Source organism: Condylostylus longicornis, unplaced genomic scaffold (genome assembly GCF_029603195.1).
Source record: "Condylostylus longicornis isolate FDR11 unplaced genomic scaffold, ASM2960319v2 ptg000004l, whole genome shotgun sequence".
NCBI classification, from domain to species: domain Eukaryota; kingdom Metazoa; phylum Arthropoda; class Insecta; order Diptera; family Dolichopodidae; genus Condylostylus; species Condylostylus longicornis.
This window is the reverse complement of record NW_026577973.1, coordinates 17,336,281-17,352,185: the sequence shown is the minus strand read 5'-3', so window position 1 is coordinate 17,352,185 and position 15,905 is coordinate 17,336,281. Positions and strand designations below refer to the sequence as shown.

At 24.3% G+C, this 15,905-nt stretch overlaps 1 protein-coding gene across 6 annotated transcripts in view; it reads left to right on the top strand.

The window, feature by feature from the left end:
- LOC129614217 (rho GTPase-activating protein 7) overlaps positions 1-15,905 on the top strand; it is a 127,885-nt gene that overhangs the window by 67,423 nt on the left and 44,557 nt on the right. For 4 of the 6 annotated variants that reach the window (XM_055528686.1, XM_055528703.1, XM_055528696.1 and 1 more), the window contains 3 exons: positions 473-1,359; positions 3,115-3,955; positions 5,319-5,361. In XM_055528686.1, coding sequence (XP_055384661.1) covers positions 473-1,359; positions 3,115-3,955; positions 5,319-5,361 — 1,771 coding nt within the window. Of the gene's footprint in view, positions 1-472; positions 1,360-3,114; positions 3,956-5,318; positions 5,362-14,283; positions 14,420-15,905 lie in introns of those variants that run through there. The other 2 variants (XM_055528712.1, XM_055528717.1) reach the window with 1 other exon arrangement.

The following is a 15,905-nucleotide window of genomic DNA, read 5'->3' as shown; positions in this document are numbered from 1 at the left end:
AAATTTTAGATTTTTCAATAAATCAGTGAAATTTATTTTAAACAGTGTTTTCAAATTGATGTGGCAATTTTAGTGTTTTTTCTTGAAATAATGTTTTTTGTTAATATTCTTTTAAAATCGTCATCATTAATTTACCTTACCGAATCTCTAAAAAATTTTATGTGTATATGCATGCATTTGCATTTATTTCCGTAATTTTTTCACGTGCCAACATTTTTGACGCTTGACCTTCAAAATGTTGGAGGGTTTTATTTGTACATCATCCGTCTTAGTTACTCAGTAGGTAGCTCCTGAATTTTAAAGTTAGGTTAAAAATTAATGTAATTTGGGTTAAACTTAACTCAACATTTGTAATTGAGATGAAAATGAAATTTTAAATATTGGAAAATCCGAATTTTGATTCATATTAGCCCATTTTAATTTAATCAACTGAAAGAAAATGTTTTCTAATCAAATTTATTTTTATTTTTAGCGTGAAATTAATGATGTTTTTGAAGAATATCAAGCAAAAAGTCACCAAAAAATTGATCAAAATACAGATGATCAAGCAAAAATTACAAATATTGATGAATTCATAACTAAAAATATAACAAATTCCAACCGGAAATTCCAAAAAGTCAATACAAATAACTGTGATGAAATAGATACATTAGATATATTAAGAAAAAAATCCAAATTACATTTAAAAAATAATGAAGTTAAAGATGTTAACATTTGGGCAAATAAAATAATCCGAGAATTAGATAGTTTAGTTGCAACAAATGAAGATGAAAGCATAAAACTGAGACAAGAGCAACAACAGCAACAGCAACAATATCAATTACAACAACAATTATGTAAATGCATAATTAAACCAGAAAAACGTTCAACAATTCCATTGCAATCATTCAATTTATGTGATTCAACAAATAAGGAAAGGATACATAGTGCAGATTTTTCAAAATTACAAAGAAAGTTTGAAAATGGTGAATCATCGTTACCCCAATCACCTCTAGCATCCATTAATTACAATAATAATAATAAAAATAATAGTGGAAATAGCAATTATATTAATAATTGTAGTACCAATAACAACAAAAAAAATGAAGCAGTGTTAAGAATTGAAGAAGGAACAGAAAATGACTCAACTATATCAACAGTAGTGACAACACCAACACGTACTCAAAATAAATCGTCACCGATTTTAATGAAATTAAATAAAAAAGAAAGATATTCACCTAATAACAATGGTGGCAGTTGTAGTAGTAGCGGTTATTCAACATCATCAAATAAAAAAGGTTCTTCATTTTCAACAATATGGACATCTGATGAATCGATATTACGTAATAATAATGGCGTAGGTGTTGATGATGATATCAAGTAAGAAAATGTTTATTGTTTTCTTTTAGTCACAATTTAACTAAAAGGTTATGTAGTTAACTAAATAATAGATCTGCGGTACACGTTTTCCAGTTTATTTAAAATTTATGAAATTGACTAGAAGTACATTTTAAATTTTTCAAAATTTTTTTTAAATTTTCCGCAAATGAATAAACCATTTGTGTAGAAAAAAATTTTTATATCAAAAATTTTTATAAATTGCGACATTTTATGCTTTACGCAAGCAATTATTGTTGTTGTTTTTGTTATATAGCCATGATATTAAATTCTATTATACATTTAAGATATTCTATTTCAGATTTTTAATTTAATTACACCCTTTCGATAGCTTCTTCATGAAATTCTTTGAATTCTGTAGACTAATTATAACATTAAAATTAATTTTTTATATGAAAAAAAAATTAAAATATTTTCAATAGCTTAACTTTTTTTTTGGCATAAAATGTTTTTTTCAAAATTGAAAGCAAATATTTTCGTCCTTTCATTTGTTGAAATAGAAGAATATTATAATATGTAATGTATGTATCAGAGTCTCAAAGACTGAGGCTTACAAAGTGAATTTTGTAAATTTTAACCAAGTTAATTTTGTAAAAATTTTATGTAATTTCAAATGATAATGATATTTTTAAGACTTAATTCAATTAAGTTTTTCAAAATTTTGTTCAGCTTGGTTTCTATTTTTAATATACATGCCAATGGCAAAATAGCTTGACATTGAACTACAAGCTTCTTTTTTTCGAAGTTCTTTTATATAATACAAGAATTATTTCTATTGTAATGCTTAAGCCAAACAAATATTAAGTCGTTTTTACATTCTGAAAAAGCTGCCACGAGACCAATAATAATAAACCAAACAAATGATAAAAATATCCTTAAATTATTTAAATTAAAAAAAAAAATAGACCTTCTGCTATAAAATAAAATTTTTATAGTAAATACGTGATCTAATTATTCTTTGAAAAAATTGACTTTCCCAATCTTCAAACTAATTTTTATTGCAATTAAAATATTAAATACACATTGTATTTATAAGTTCATTAGCTTTTAACCAATAAGCTTAGAACCCAAACCAATTAAATTAAATCTCAATTATAAAAATGTTAATTAAAAGGTCGAAATGAATGATGTTGAAAGACCTGACCGAAAATTAATACCATTACCACTTCTTTCCCATTTTATTTAGAAACGTTACAGGTGTGGTTGATGTAAGGAGTAATTAATTTTTATACATTTAATTTAATTGATGATAATAGAAAGAAAAATTATAATGGCAAAAAGGTTTTTTTTACTCATTTTAACATTCTCGATTTTTTATAAAGAGTAAAATTCTGATTCTATTTAATTTTTAATGGAAAAGAAAAAGTGCAACGCAATATTTTAAATAGTGAAAACGTAAGGTGTGCTAGTTTTATTTTTTAAAGGAAGGCGCTAACAATTAGAGATTAGGCAAAATGATGGGCAATTTGAGGCTACAAAATATTTTCGACTGAAATTTTAAAAAGGCTGTCATATTGTTAAATTCCGTCCTATTTTTTTTTATTTATTTTCTGAACTCGAGTTTAATAAACTTATTTAGTGACTCAAAAATGACTCAACTGTATTTGATTTATGTAAACCAATCATAATTTTAACTGGACTTGTTAAGTAGGTTATTTATCATATATAAACAAGTTAAACAATTTTTTTTAGCTTTTAAATCTTAAATAAAAACTTTTTTTGTTTTTGTAATTTTAGATCAACGACTTCGTCATCAGTTTGCGATGATGCTGCATCTGGTGGTATTTTAAGTTCTGGCAAATCAGGAAATTCTTTAGATTCAGCTGAATTAGAAAATGAGCATCAACCAATTACCGATTGTGGTTTAAATTCAACATTAACAACAGCATCAAAGCTAACAAATGATAAAAATCAATTTTTGAGAGATAATTCAAATATGGCTGCAACAATTTCAGATGATACCGATTTATTAGAAGTACTTAGTTTGTATGATGGTGTAGATAACGATGAATTGATTTGTCGAAATTTCGATGAAATCGATTGCTTAAATGATACAAATCAAAATAATAGTAATAATAATAATAATAAAACAAATAACAAATTGACTACGCCTAGTCATCATCCAATTAATCTTAAACATAGAATGCAACAAAAACAATTAGTTAATGAAGATGAGGTAATATTAAGAAAAAAATTGGATTATAAAATAAATGAAAAAAATAGGCATGCTGTAGCAGCATCATTACCTTTAAAAAATAATCGAACTCTTAAAGCTCGAAGTCATATTATTGAATCAAAAAAATTCAGTGCATCAAATAAAGATATTGTTAAACATAGTGGCTCAAAGGACAGTATAATTGATTTAGATTCATCTATATCGGAGCAAGAAAATTTTCCAGATTCAACATCAACGACAAATATACGGGAATTACAAGCCGAAAGTAGTGCATCTTTGCATAGTGGAAATGAAAATTTAAGTGATATGATTGAATTAACAGCTAAATCTAATTCAGCTCCATTACTGGTGAAAGATTCAAAGTCTAAAATAGATGATTATCGGTATAATGACAAAGAGAATGTAAGTTTCAAATGGTATTTTTAATACGTATATTATTTTGAAAAGTTAAACAAAAAATTGTATGGTACTTAGGTTGTTAAATTTTTTTATAAATGTGTTACTTGGGCTCATTTAAAGATTTTAACTTTTTTTAATCAATTCAAATCTTAAAATACAATCCTGTTTACATATAGTTACATATGTATATGTATTTAAATGTAAGTAAATGAATTTTGTGTCCCGTATAAATTCGGTCAGGATTGGTTTTTTTTATGTTTTTTCTTAATTATCGATTAAGTTTTTAATTGAAATTTAAAAGTTATTCGTTCACATTTTCAACTTTTTTTTTGAAAAGAAATGAGATTATGATAAGCCAGTTGCGGCTCGAAATCGATAAAAAGTCATAATGACCTCGAAAAAATTCTCAAATTAGTTTGATAACTAAATGATAAGCAAATGTTTTGTAATGTACCACTTTTCCTCTGAACAAGTGAAAATACTGCTTTTCAATCTAAACAATTCATGTATTACATTATTAAAATTACTTTCATTCAAATACGAAAATATTTTAAAGATTGCATACATTTGGGATAAGGCAAAAAAAAAATTAAAAGAGACATTAGCATAATGCTCAAATTGAAGGGACAACTCACATTGCGTGAGTTAAGAAAAATAATTAAAGTTTTTAATGGCACGGCATTTACCGTTAGGTTTCTGCACTTATAGAAATTTTGAAAATCTTGCAGTTTCGAAAATGTGAGGTTGAGGGAGGAGTGGAAAAAATCTTTCTATATTTTATTGGTGTCTAAAAACTGATAAAATTTCATGATCCTAAACCTGCAATCTAGATGAAAAGCGATGTTAAAAATTTGAAAGGAAAACGAATTTCTGCTTTTGCAAATTTTGAAAAATTCTTATGGGTTCGCTACAATGATTTGTTAAAGAATTGCATATTTAGTGTTTTAGGAGCTATATAACTTTTAGATGAGAGTAGTATAAAGGTAAAAGTTTTCTACGGAAATAAGTTTCTAGTAAAGATTTATGTATATGTACGAAATTTCACCTTTCTAGTTTTAAGTGTGTAGAAGTTTCGTAAACATGTCCACGGACGAACAGACTAAGTAAAACTAATAAGTATTTTTTTCAAATTTTTGTTAGAAAAGTGTTAAAAAGGAAAAACGGCTCCTAATTTTTTTGCAAATCAGAACAATTTCTCTGTTAATGTCGAGTTTGTTAATATTTTACAGTTTTTATAGAATTAAATTTACGGACCCGGTTTTAGTTCATAAATGTGTTAATAGTAAAACAATATAAAAATATGAATTTTTTGTTGTTAAAAAATAAATTTTAATTCTCTTTTATGATTCCTTTTTTTTTTATACAGACACTCAGATACTCTCGATCCCAAAGTGATAGACATTTAGCTGGTAAGTAAAGTTTTTATAAATAATTGAATGATAATTATAAAAATTTAAAAGCGAAATTAAATTCGTAAAATTAAAAAAAAAATAATCCGAAAAAATATTGCTCTCTTTTGTTTGTTTTATCGTAGTGGTAGCCTTTACACATCAAACATTGTTTGAGGATTTTGTTTGATTTGATGAAAGATGAAAATTGGATGTGTAAACATGAAAATTGGACGTCAAAATGAAAATTTATTTGGGTTAAATTTGATTGAAAAAGTAAAAGGCCGTCTAATTCTCATTAAACAAAATCGATGAACAATGGTTGATATTTAAACGCTGACATATAAAAAAAAGAGTAAAGCAGTTGAAAACTACAATTTTAGTAGATACTTTTACAAAAGCTACGGTCAAAGTTTATCGATATAACAATTAAAATACTGAATCAATTATTTTTACTGCATTCTACATTATGTTTTGCAAAAGTTTTAAATATTAATCAGGAAAATTACAAAAAAATGAAAACTTTTAATTTGAAGAATTTTTTGATTCCAAGTTTTCATGAAAAATGTACCAAAAGTATACCAAAAACTATTTTATTAAATATGAAGGGATTTTTTCCTTCATATATGTATAACCATTTGCATTTATAATTTCTGCTATAGATTTGCATTGGAAACAACCATAAATTAAAAAAAATTACAGAAATTTATTCTCTAATGAAAGTAATTTATTTTAGCTCAAATTTATTTACATTTCAGTTTTATATTTAGAACATGAACAATCAGACATACACATATATGTATATACATAAATATAGATAAATAGCATAAACAAATGCATTTTGTATATATGCATAAATTTAAAAATATTTTAACATAAAATTATCTTAGTTTTTAGCACACTTCCTTTGTTTATAGGTAAAGGTAGTAAAACAAGAAAAAAAAACAAAATTCCAAGGTAAATATTATTAAATAATTGCAATCCCCGAAAGGATGTATGAAAACATTATCCATATTTTATAAGAAAAACTATAAAAAAATAAAGAAAAAACAAAGTAGAAGAAGAAAATTTCCTTTCTCCGTTAAATAAAAGGGACTTTTAATTGAGGTTAGGAGCGTACATACATTCATACTGTGTGTACGTGTATGCAAATAATTTTTCTTTTAATTGTTTTTTTTTTTCTTTTATAATGTAAATTAACTTTTACTGAGAAAAATTCAAATAGATTTTTTAGAAAATCTTATTATAGTGAGTATAATTGAAACTTTTACCCTTAAAGTTGGTTATTTTACTTACCGTATTCCGTACTGTAAGTGAGGTTATGTGATGGCACCAAATTTCGGATTTCGAGTTTTCGGTGTGAACGCACCGAATGGTTGGGAAGCGTAAATAAACTATTTTTAGAGAGGTGTCGTTCTGTCGGTCTGTTTGCCTGTCTCACAGTCTGTTAGTCTTTGTTGAAACGTGGGTATTTCAAGTTCGGTTGAATCGATTTTGATGAAATTTTATATGGGAGTTTATTTTGGGAGTATAGCGGATTGAACTCAGACTTCGGGAACCGGACTTTTTGTGGGCCGCTTTTGCATTTTTGCACATACACAAAATGAAATATTTAACCTTGAAATTTAATATTTAATATTAAAACAATGAATCTATGAGTTATTTCGGAAAGATCGGGGCTCGGAAACCGAACTAGGTGACAATTTTACATTTTTTATCAATTAATGGAATTTCTTTAAATTCAATATTTAAGTTTTGTTTACTACCGGACTGGCAGCTAACTCAGGGAATTCAGTTGACATAAATTGAGAGCCTGTACTAAGAGTCAAATTTGCATTTTTCCAGGTAACCTTAAACTCTTAAAAAAGTTTTTTAAGAAAAAGTTTTCTTTAAAGTTTTAAAGAAGTGTTTCATAATTACACTCATAATTTACTTACATATTGCGGCCGGTTATGTGCTGACCACATCTGATTTTTTTTTGTAATCTAATATGTTCTTATTGCTTTGGTTTCCTTTTGGGTTTCTTTATATCTTTTTTTGTTTACATAGTAAAATAATGTAACCAAGAGTTCTGACAGATTAAATAGTTCAAGAATTAAATTTTGAACAAAACGAAAATTTACTTTAAGTCCTGTAATATGTTCGTGTATTTTTTTCTCTTTTAATTTTGGTGTCTGACATCATTTAACAGAACATGTAAAAATTTTTGAATTTTAAAGCTATTATTAAATTAATTCAAAAGTAGAAATAATTATGAAGGATTTTAACAATACTACTGACCTGAAATATTTATTTGGACTACTTATTTAGTTTTTAAGATAGTTTTTTAAACAAAACAAAAGAGACAGTGAAATTTATTTATATTTCGATTTTTGGAGGAATAATTTTAAACTTATGTTTAAAATAGAGTTAATAATTTTGTAATTAATTTAATGTTAATTTTATATTGTTTGAAGTATGGTGCTAGAACCCTATTATTGTTATTGAAAAATAATGACGTGATTTCGCTTCGTCCGAATTTAAAAATTCATAAAAATAGGAACATAAAATTTCTGTCTAAAACTTAAATTAAGTATATAAAATTACCTAGTCTCTTCTAAATTTCTTTTTTACCAACGACTTCTTTATTAAATCTAAACAACCACTTTACATAAAATTTAAGTAAATTTTCGAAGAAATTTCTTTGAAATCAAAGTTTGACTTATAATTTAATAATTTTAAAGTCAATTCAATATTAACTTCACCGATAAATGATTAAAAATTCTAAATTATTTCTTTTTAAGTTAAACGAACCATAATTAATTTACAATATTAGCATTTAATGTGCAACCAAAATAATAGTATGTAGGCATACGAATTTGTATTATATAATATTACATACATACATGCAAATATTAAACTACTATTTAAATGTCATTTACAGTTTAAATGCATGTGTGCGTGTAAGAATGAATATAAATGTGTATATAGTTTGTATGTACCAATGTATTTTATTTTGTTTTGCACATAAAACGTATATAATTGTATATTTTATTCAAATTGGGATCAAAAGGAAATCTTTTAATTAAAAGGATTATTTTATAACCTTTAATAGGCTTATTGTTTTTGTGGTTTGATTTAGTGTTCATATGTATACATACTCCGTTTTACAGATTTTATTAAAAGAAAAACTTTACACCTTAAATAAAATAATTAAGGCATTTTTGGTTTTTATTGAATAATATAATTAGGAGCAGAAAAGATTTTTTGACTATATATTATTAAAAATATATTAAAATAATTATAAAAAACTATAAATTAGTAATTAGTCATTAGTTTACCAATGCTATTTAATAGTTACTATTTAAGTGAGTAAAAACGAGGTGCTTTATTTTAGAAATTTTAATTTGTGTTACTTGTAATCTTTCTATAAAATCCTTTTCCATTTATAATTAGAATTAAAATTTCATATTTTTTAAATTGCTTTAAAAAATGATATTTTTTTACAACACTCACATGATATCATAAAATGTAACCTTGCTGCATACTTTCAGGAGAATAATAGAAATTAAAAGAAGATAAAGGTGAAATTATGCAGCGACTTAGACTACATAAATTTAAAAAATCTAATTACATATCTGGGTTTTTGATAGGGAAACGTTTATGGTTGCTTGTAAAACTATAAAATTTATTCAATTTCAAAGAAATCCCAAAATTTAAATTTTGCTATTTTTGAGAGCTCAAACCGGAAAGAAAGCAGAAAAGTGAATTCATTTAACGACAATAACCATTTTTAATGTCTACAGGCTCTAGATTTCTCATAAAAATCCATTTGGTCTATTTGTCAAATCCATTTAAAAGGCGTAGAAATTTTCGTAAACAACCGTAAACGCATATTTTTTTGTGAAGATGAGCTAAAAACTGAAAAAATTAAAATATTTCCAAATATTTAGAGTTTAATACATATCAATTTTTATTTTTATAAAATTAGAAAAATTTTAGTTCAGTTTTTCACCCCTATAGATTCCAGGAATTTAAAAATTTTTTTTCTTATGTGAATTTCCACTAAGTTTTAAATATTACTTATTTTTTAGCCTTAACCGTCCTTTATTATTTAGATTCATTTGAAGAATATTGATATTATTTGAGATGGATAGAACTTTTCAATGCTCATCATCACAGTACGGATTATGATAGATATGAGAGCCGATGACTAGGATATTGGGTGTCGCCAATTCTGACTGTAGTTATTTTGATCTTGATTTGTAAGAGTTCTCTGAAATCTGTACTTTGTAGCAAATTACATTATTTTTATATGGGCTATATAAAGTTGGCATTTTTTTTAAATTTTTTTTTTTGTTTTTCCCTAGAGCGTAGTCCAAAAATTATTTATATCTCTCATACTAATAAATTCTAACCATATATTAACTCCCCACCATTTCCTTTTCGTTCCTCATGAAATGATGACGAATTGGGTTAAAAAAAAACAAACTTATGATTTAATTAAATGATTTTTATGTTAAAAGAAATTTTTTTTTAATTATGTTTCTTTAAAAATTTCGAAATTAAAATGGCTTCGCTCTATAGTTTATTATTATTTTTATTTTAAAGTTTGTTATATTATTTTGACAAACAACTATGTATATCTAGTATAATTCAACTCTGAAGAAAATAATTTATTGAAAGTTTTTCAAAATATTCATGTATACATAGTAAGTATATTTTCAATACACACATTTTCTGCTATAAGCGATTTTGAGTACTGAAAAATTTAAAATTTTCACAATCAACAGGTTGCTATGTTGGATTTATTTTATGAAAGCAAAAATGGCATAGTGAATGTGAATTAATTTTTTTGTTAGAATTTTTCTTTCATTGTTTGTATTATAAATTTTTAAATTTCCAAGTGCAAGTAGTGATAGTAAAATTTTCCAAAAAAAAAAAACTCAAATGGAAAGTATTTTTTTTTAAATTCAAGTTTTATAATGTAGTTAAAAAATGTTCAAGGATTTTTCATTTACTTGTGTATTGTATTGCGAACAGTTTGCAAGGATACAAGATGTTTTCATTCCTAATCTTTATTTGAATTGGTTTTTCCATTAATATGCTATTAAAATCCTTAAAAAAGAAAAAAACAACAAACTTGTACCCACTGAAGTATACAAGACGCACGTATATAAACAAATTTTTCGATCTCTCATGGGGCAAATCAATTTTCAAGTAAAAGATAAAATCAAATACATTTTTTTTATTTATTTATTTTTTCTGGAATTCGTATTGGAGCGTATATATTTGTATTTTGGCTTACTTTAAAATAAAATAATTTTTAAATGCAACCTTATACAATTGGGATTCACTTAATAGAAATTAATTTTAAAAATTGAGGTTAAATAAATAAAATTATTCTGAAATTTTTTTGTTTTACTTTTAGAAATGTTAAAAATATGGAAAATTGTAACTTTTTTTTAATTTTATTACAAAACAGCGCGTTTAGTTTAAGTAGGTTTCGTTAAAGTAGGCTATACATGCGTACTAGAAATTTTAATTGTATTTTCCAGTTGCAATATTTAAGATTTTAAACAATTTGCACACATGTTAATTAAAAATAATTCTAAAAATATTTTGTAAAAATAAATCTGAAATTGATTATTTTTTTTTATTTATTATTATTTTTATTTTATGTAATATTTTATTTTTATAATAAAATGCCTATTGATTTTATACATGCACGTTAATAATGCTGTGGTTTATGTATGTACGAGTATGTATATGCATAAAATAAAGTAAAAATATATACAAATACATAAGTAGGTACCTATAAATGTCATAAACTGCTTCCTGAATAACCAAAGTTTCATAATTTTATTCTTGTTTATGATTTTCTACTTTTATATACATACGCATACACATATACATATTTTATAATATATGTAAATGTATAGAAATATGCGAAACGGTGATGATTTCTTTGATATAAAACAATTCCTTACGTTCTTTGGTTCATCATACGAAACAAAAAACAAAAAAAAAACACAAGAAAAAAAATTTGAAGTAACATACAAAACGAAAAATTCTTAACTATATTAAATTTTTTTATATTTACATATTTCCATATACATACATTTATTTTAAATTCCAAATACATACGCACAAACATTTTGACGAATATATAGAGAAAAATATATCGTAGCATACCAAAATCATAGTTAAGATTCACCAATATTATGATTACAAAACTTTTATACAGTATTCCTGCGATAATTGTGACCCGCTTAATTCGCGTTTTTTTTTTCGACTGCATTGTGGAGGAACTTCAAGGTTGTTTACAACAAAATACATATATGCCAAATTTTTTGCCATAAATGATTTACTTGTTTAAATGCTTCACTTCTTTTAATCTTAATTTTATGTTTAGACGCGTTTATCCTTTTTATTCTTAGCACTTTTCCAAAAAATGTTCTAAAAGAATGCTCATTAAAGTTTTGCTCTGGCGGACAGATGGAGCCTCATGGACATGGACTCGTTTATAAAACCTCTACAACCTTTAAGGTAGAAATTTTGTGTACAAATAGATTTTTACTATAGAAGCTTATTACTCTAGAAGAATACTTAAAAGACAAAGGCTATATCTTCCTAAAAATAACACTTTTTGACGACTTATTGTAAATCCATCGCGAAACATCATAGTTAATGGCAAAAGGACCTTAATGTTATCCCCTATCAAAGTTAAAAAATTTCAATTTCCGGTTTCTGTTTTTCCTCGTAGCCCCAAGTTTTCTCAGGCACCAAACTAATGGTGTATATCTTGTAATCAAAAATAAATTTTTTTATCTTTACTTTCTTAATTAACCGTTATATCCCACCATTATATTAACCCTTCTTTTAATTTTCCTTTTTCTTCCCCGAAAAGTATGCAATATTTATTTTTTCATAATATGTAAGCATATCGTGTTGTAATATAAAAATTTTGGTGCATTTAATGAAATAATTTAAGTAGACGGTATTTTTAAGTATTTTAACTTTTTTAAAGGAGGAATACTATTCTACAAACCATTGGTTTAAACAGCATTTAATATTTTTTTAATTATTAAATGGGATTTAGCGATTTTAATTAAGAAGATAATGCAATTCAAAGGGATTTTTTTAATTTTAATAATAATAAATTTTTATTGCTTGTTTTATGTGTTCTAATAATCCGGAGATTTCTGTGTTTCATAAATGTATAGGTGTTCCTATATATCCTTAGATCCTTGTATATAAATATTTTCTTGTTTTATACATTTTATTTTGGTATTTTATTCTGATTTTCTTTTTTCTTTTGTTTTTTTGTTAAATTCTCTTGTTTTATATTTTTTGTTTTCGTTTTTGTTTTTATCTCTTGCTGAATTCTCTATACCGTTAAAATGACATCCTTTTTTACTATGTTTTATGGTTTATAGAAAATATTTACATATATACAATTTTTTATATACATACATTTATATACATTGCTTATATATGTATGTATTTTTTTAGTATAGAGAGACTTTTATTTTATTTATATATTATAAATAATTGTATACCTTTACCGTATATTTATGATGGAGAAAAAAATAAAAAGGAAAATATAATAAAAATGAAATAAGAAAATAAAAAAAAATGTTCAATGTTAGATGCTGTACTCTGTTATGTTATGTTGTATCGTGTATATACCTTAACGTATAATATATTGTGCTCCTGTTCTATATCGTATACAACAATATTGTTCAGTCACAATTTAATCTCAAAAACAGAACGAACATGGTATAAGAAATAATAAGAAAAATAAAATTTAAAAAAATTTTTTTTTAATTAGTAACGTTTAAATCCTCGTACGTTACGGTACTCTTTTTTCTCAGTTAATTTAAATATTTATTAAATAATATTTTAAAATAAGAAAGTAAAAACAAATGTTAAAAAACTGTAAAATATTAAAAATGATTTTAAAATAACCATAAATTAAAGATAATTCAGTGGAAAAGTTTATGAAATAATATTAAAAAAAAAAAAAAAAAGAATTTTTTTAATAAAAATGAATTTTGTTTTCATTGAAATTTCATAGTATTTTCACACTACTCGTATCTAAATTTCTTGTTCTTCTTTTTTCTCTTTTCGTGTTATGAAAATTTTATTTGGAATTTGCTATTTTTTATTTTGTTGTACTTAGTGAGTGATGCTTTTAATATGATAAATTTATAAAAAAAAATAAATAAACAATATTGTGTGTAGTTTTACAGTTTCTTTTACTACAAAATTTGTTATTGCATATTTTGTGGCTACAATGTGTTTTACTGCATACACAATAATTACAATGAAATGAAAAGCAACCACCTGTATGATTTTTTTTTACTTCTTGTTTGTGGCCTTTGAATATGTTATTAAATTTATGCAATTAATTTAATAATAATTAAAAAAAAGGATAATAATGTTCTTTTAAGAAAGAATAGAAAAAAAATTGAAAATATAATTGTTAATAAGACTTTTGCAATTATTTTAAATTCTACTTCAAAATTGGATTACAAATAAACCCCACCATCTCCAATTATATTGCTCCTAAAAATATAAATTCAAAAAATAATTTTAAAATTGTTAAAATTAAAAATATTTAAAATAAGTGTTTTTAAAGTAAGAAATTTATTAATATACGATCATAAAAAAAATTAATTTGTTTATCTGCAAAAATCACAAAATAATCCTAATCGAATTAAAAAAAAATTTTATAAATATTGTTGTATATTTAAAATAACTATTTCACTAATTGAAATCCTTTGATTAATTTTCCAAAATTATTCAAATAAAAATAAATAAAAATAAAAAACCAAAGAAAGCAAATTTGGAAATTCTATAAGATTTAATAATTTCTCTATCATCGTATCGTACATACATACATACATATAATCTTACATACGAAGTATTTTTTATGTGTTTGTGTATATATTACTAAAATTAAAAATGCAGCGACGTGTATCATTAACGATCAAAGAATATAAATTCTTTCGTAGCTTTTCGCAAAAATTTGAAAATTGGCCAAAACGTAAAGCAGAAGCAATTTGGCGGAAAATGCGAGAAAAGAAAATAGCAGGTAAATTAACATTAACACATATATACGCACGCATCAATCTATATTTAATGTTATACATATATACGGTTTGTACATAATTTTATTGTGTTTATATTGTATGCTTATATTGTTATTTATTTTAAGATGTGTGTATATAATAAAAATATTATCATCATAAAATCAAAATCCTGGAAAATATTATTATGTTTATTGAAATGATATTCGTTTTTCTTATTTTGCTTTTTTTTTGGCTTTTTTGTTTTTGTTTTTCAAATTTATTTTTGGATCTTTATTTTTTTTAAATGTTTATACACTTGTTTGTACATATCAAAAATAATACACTTTTGTTTATTTACTGTTCTAATACTTTGTATAATATTAAAATGGTATTATGAAATTTAAATGAAGCTAATAATATTCGTATATATATAGTAAAAATAAGTGGACACAAAAAGGATATTAACTCATTCTTCTGCTTATTTTATACTAAATCGAATTTAAACCATTAATTATCTTTGCTCGTGAGATATATTGAGACTTTATAAGCACGTATTGGATAAATAAAGCGAAAGTGAAAATTGAATTAATTAGCTTTCGTTATTTCTATGGGATACCTGAAAAAATGTCTGGAATTACAATATATTAGAAAACAAATCGTAATCCTGTCGAATTGATTTGTTTTAAATTTATTTTTATTATTTTCCTTTAGTCCACCAATAATTGCACAAAATTTTAAATTACATTAAGAAACTACTTTTAAAATTGGGTTTATTTTAAGCAATTTTGTTCGATACAACTTTGAATCGATACAATTTAGATCAATGCGGTACTCTTAGAAAAAATGTTTGTTAAATGGTGTAAGAACTAAATAACTGCAGAAATAACTGCTAGCTAGTTGAAATTTTTAATTACTTCATTGAAATAAGTTAGTTTTAGTTCGAATTTTCTTCCTCTGTGATTGAAATTTAGTTTAATTGAAAACAACTAAAATTCATAATAGGACAGAGCAGGTTTCGAGAAACTATTAGAGAGAACAAAATAACGGCAGAGATTGAAACTATTTACCGAGAAGTAAAGATTGAGCAAAAGAACAATATGTTTCTATGTTTCCTACTCGTTTGTTACCTGTTAGAAAATTACACACATTTTTTATATGTTATCTCGACTAAATTCATAAAAAATCCTTAAGCATTTTCATAGTATTCTCACTGATTAAATTTTAATAATACTGAAAAAACCGAAATATGATCTAAAATATCATTAGACATGTTTAAAATTTTGTCGTCTCTTTATTGTGGTTGTTTTAAACATTAACCTTGAAATTAATGACGTACGAGTGTTAATTTTTTAAAATATCCAATATTTTATATTGCACAATTTATAAATATTAATAGAAAAATTAATTGGCGTGATTAATGTTAAATTATTTTAAAAACGGAAATATTATAAATAAGAATTTTATTTATGTACTATATAACGAGTATTCATGTAAATCATGTAAAAACAC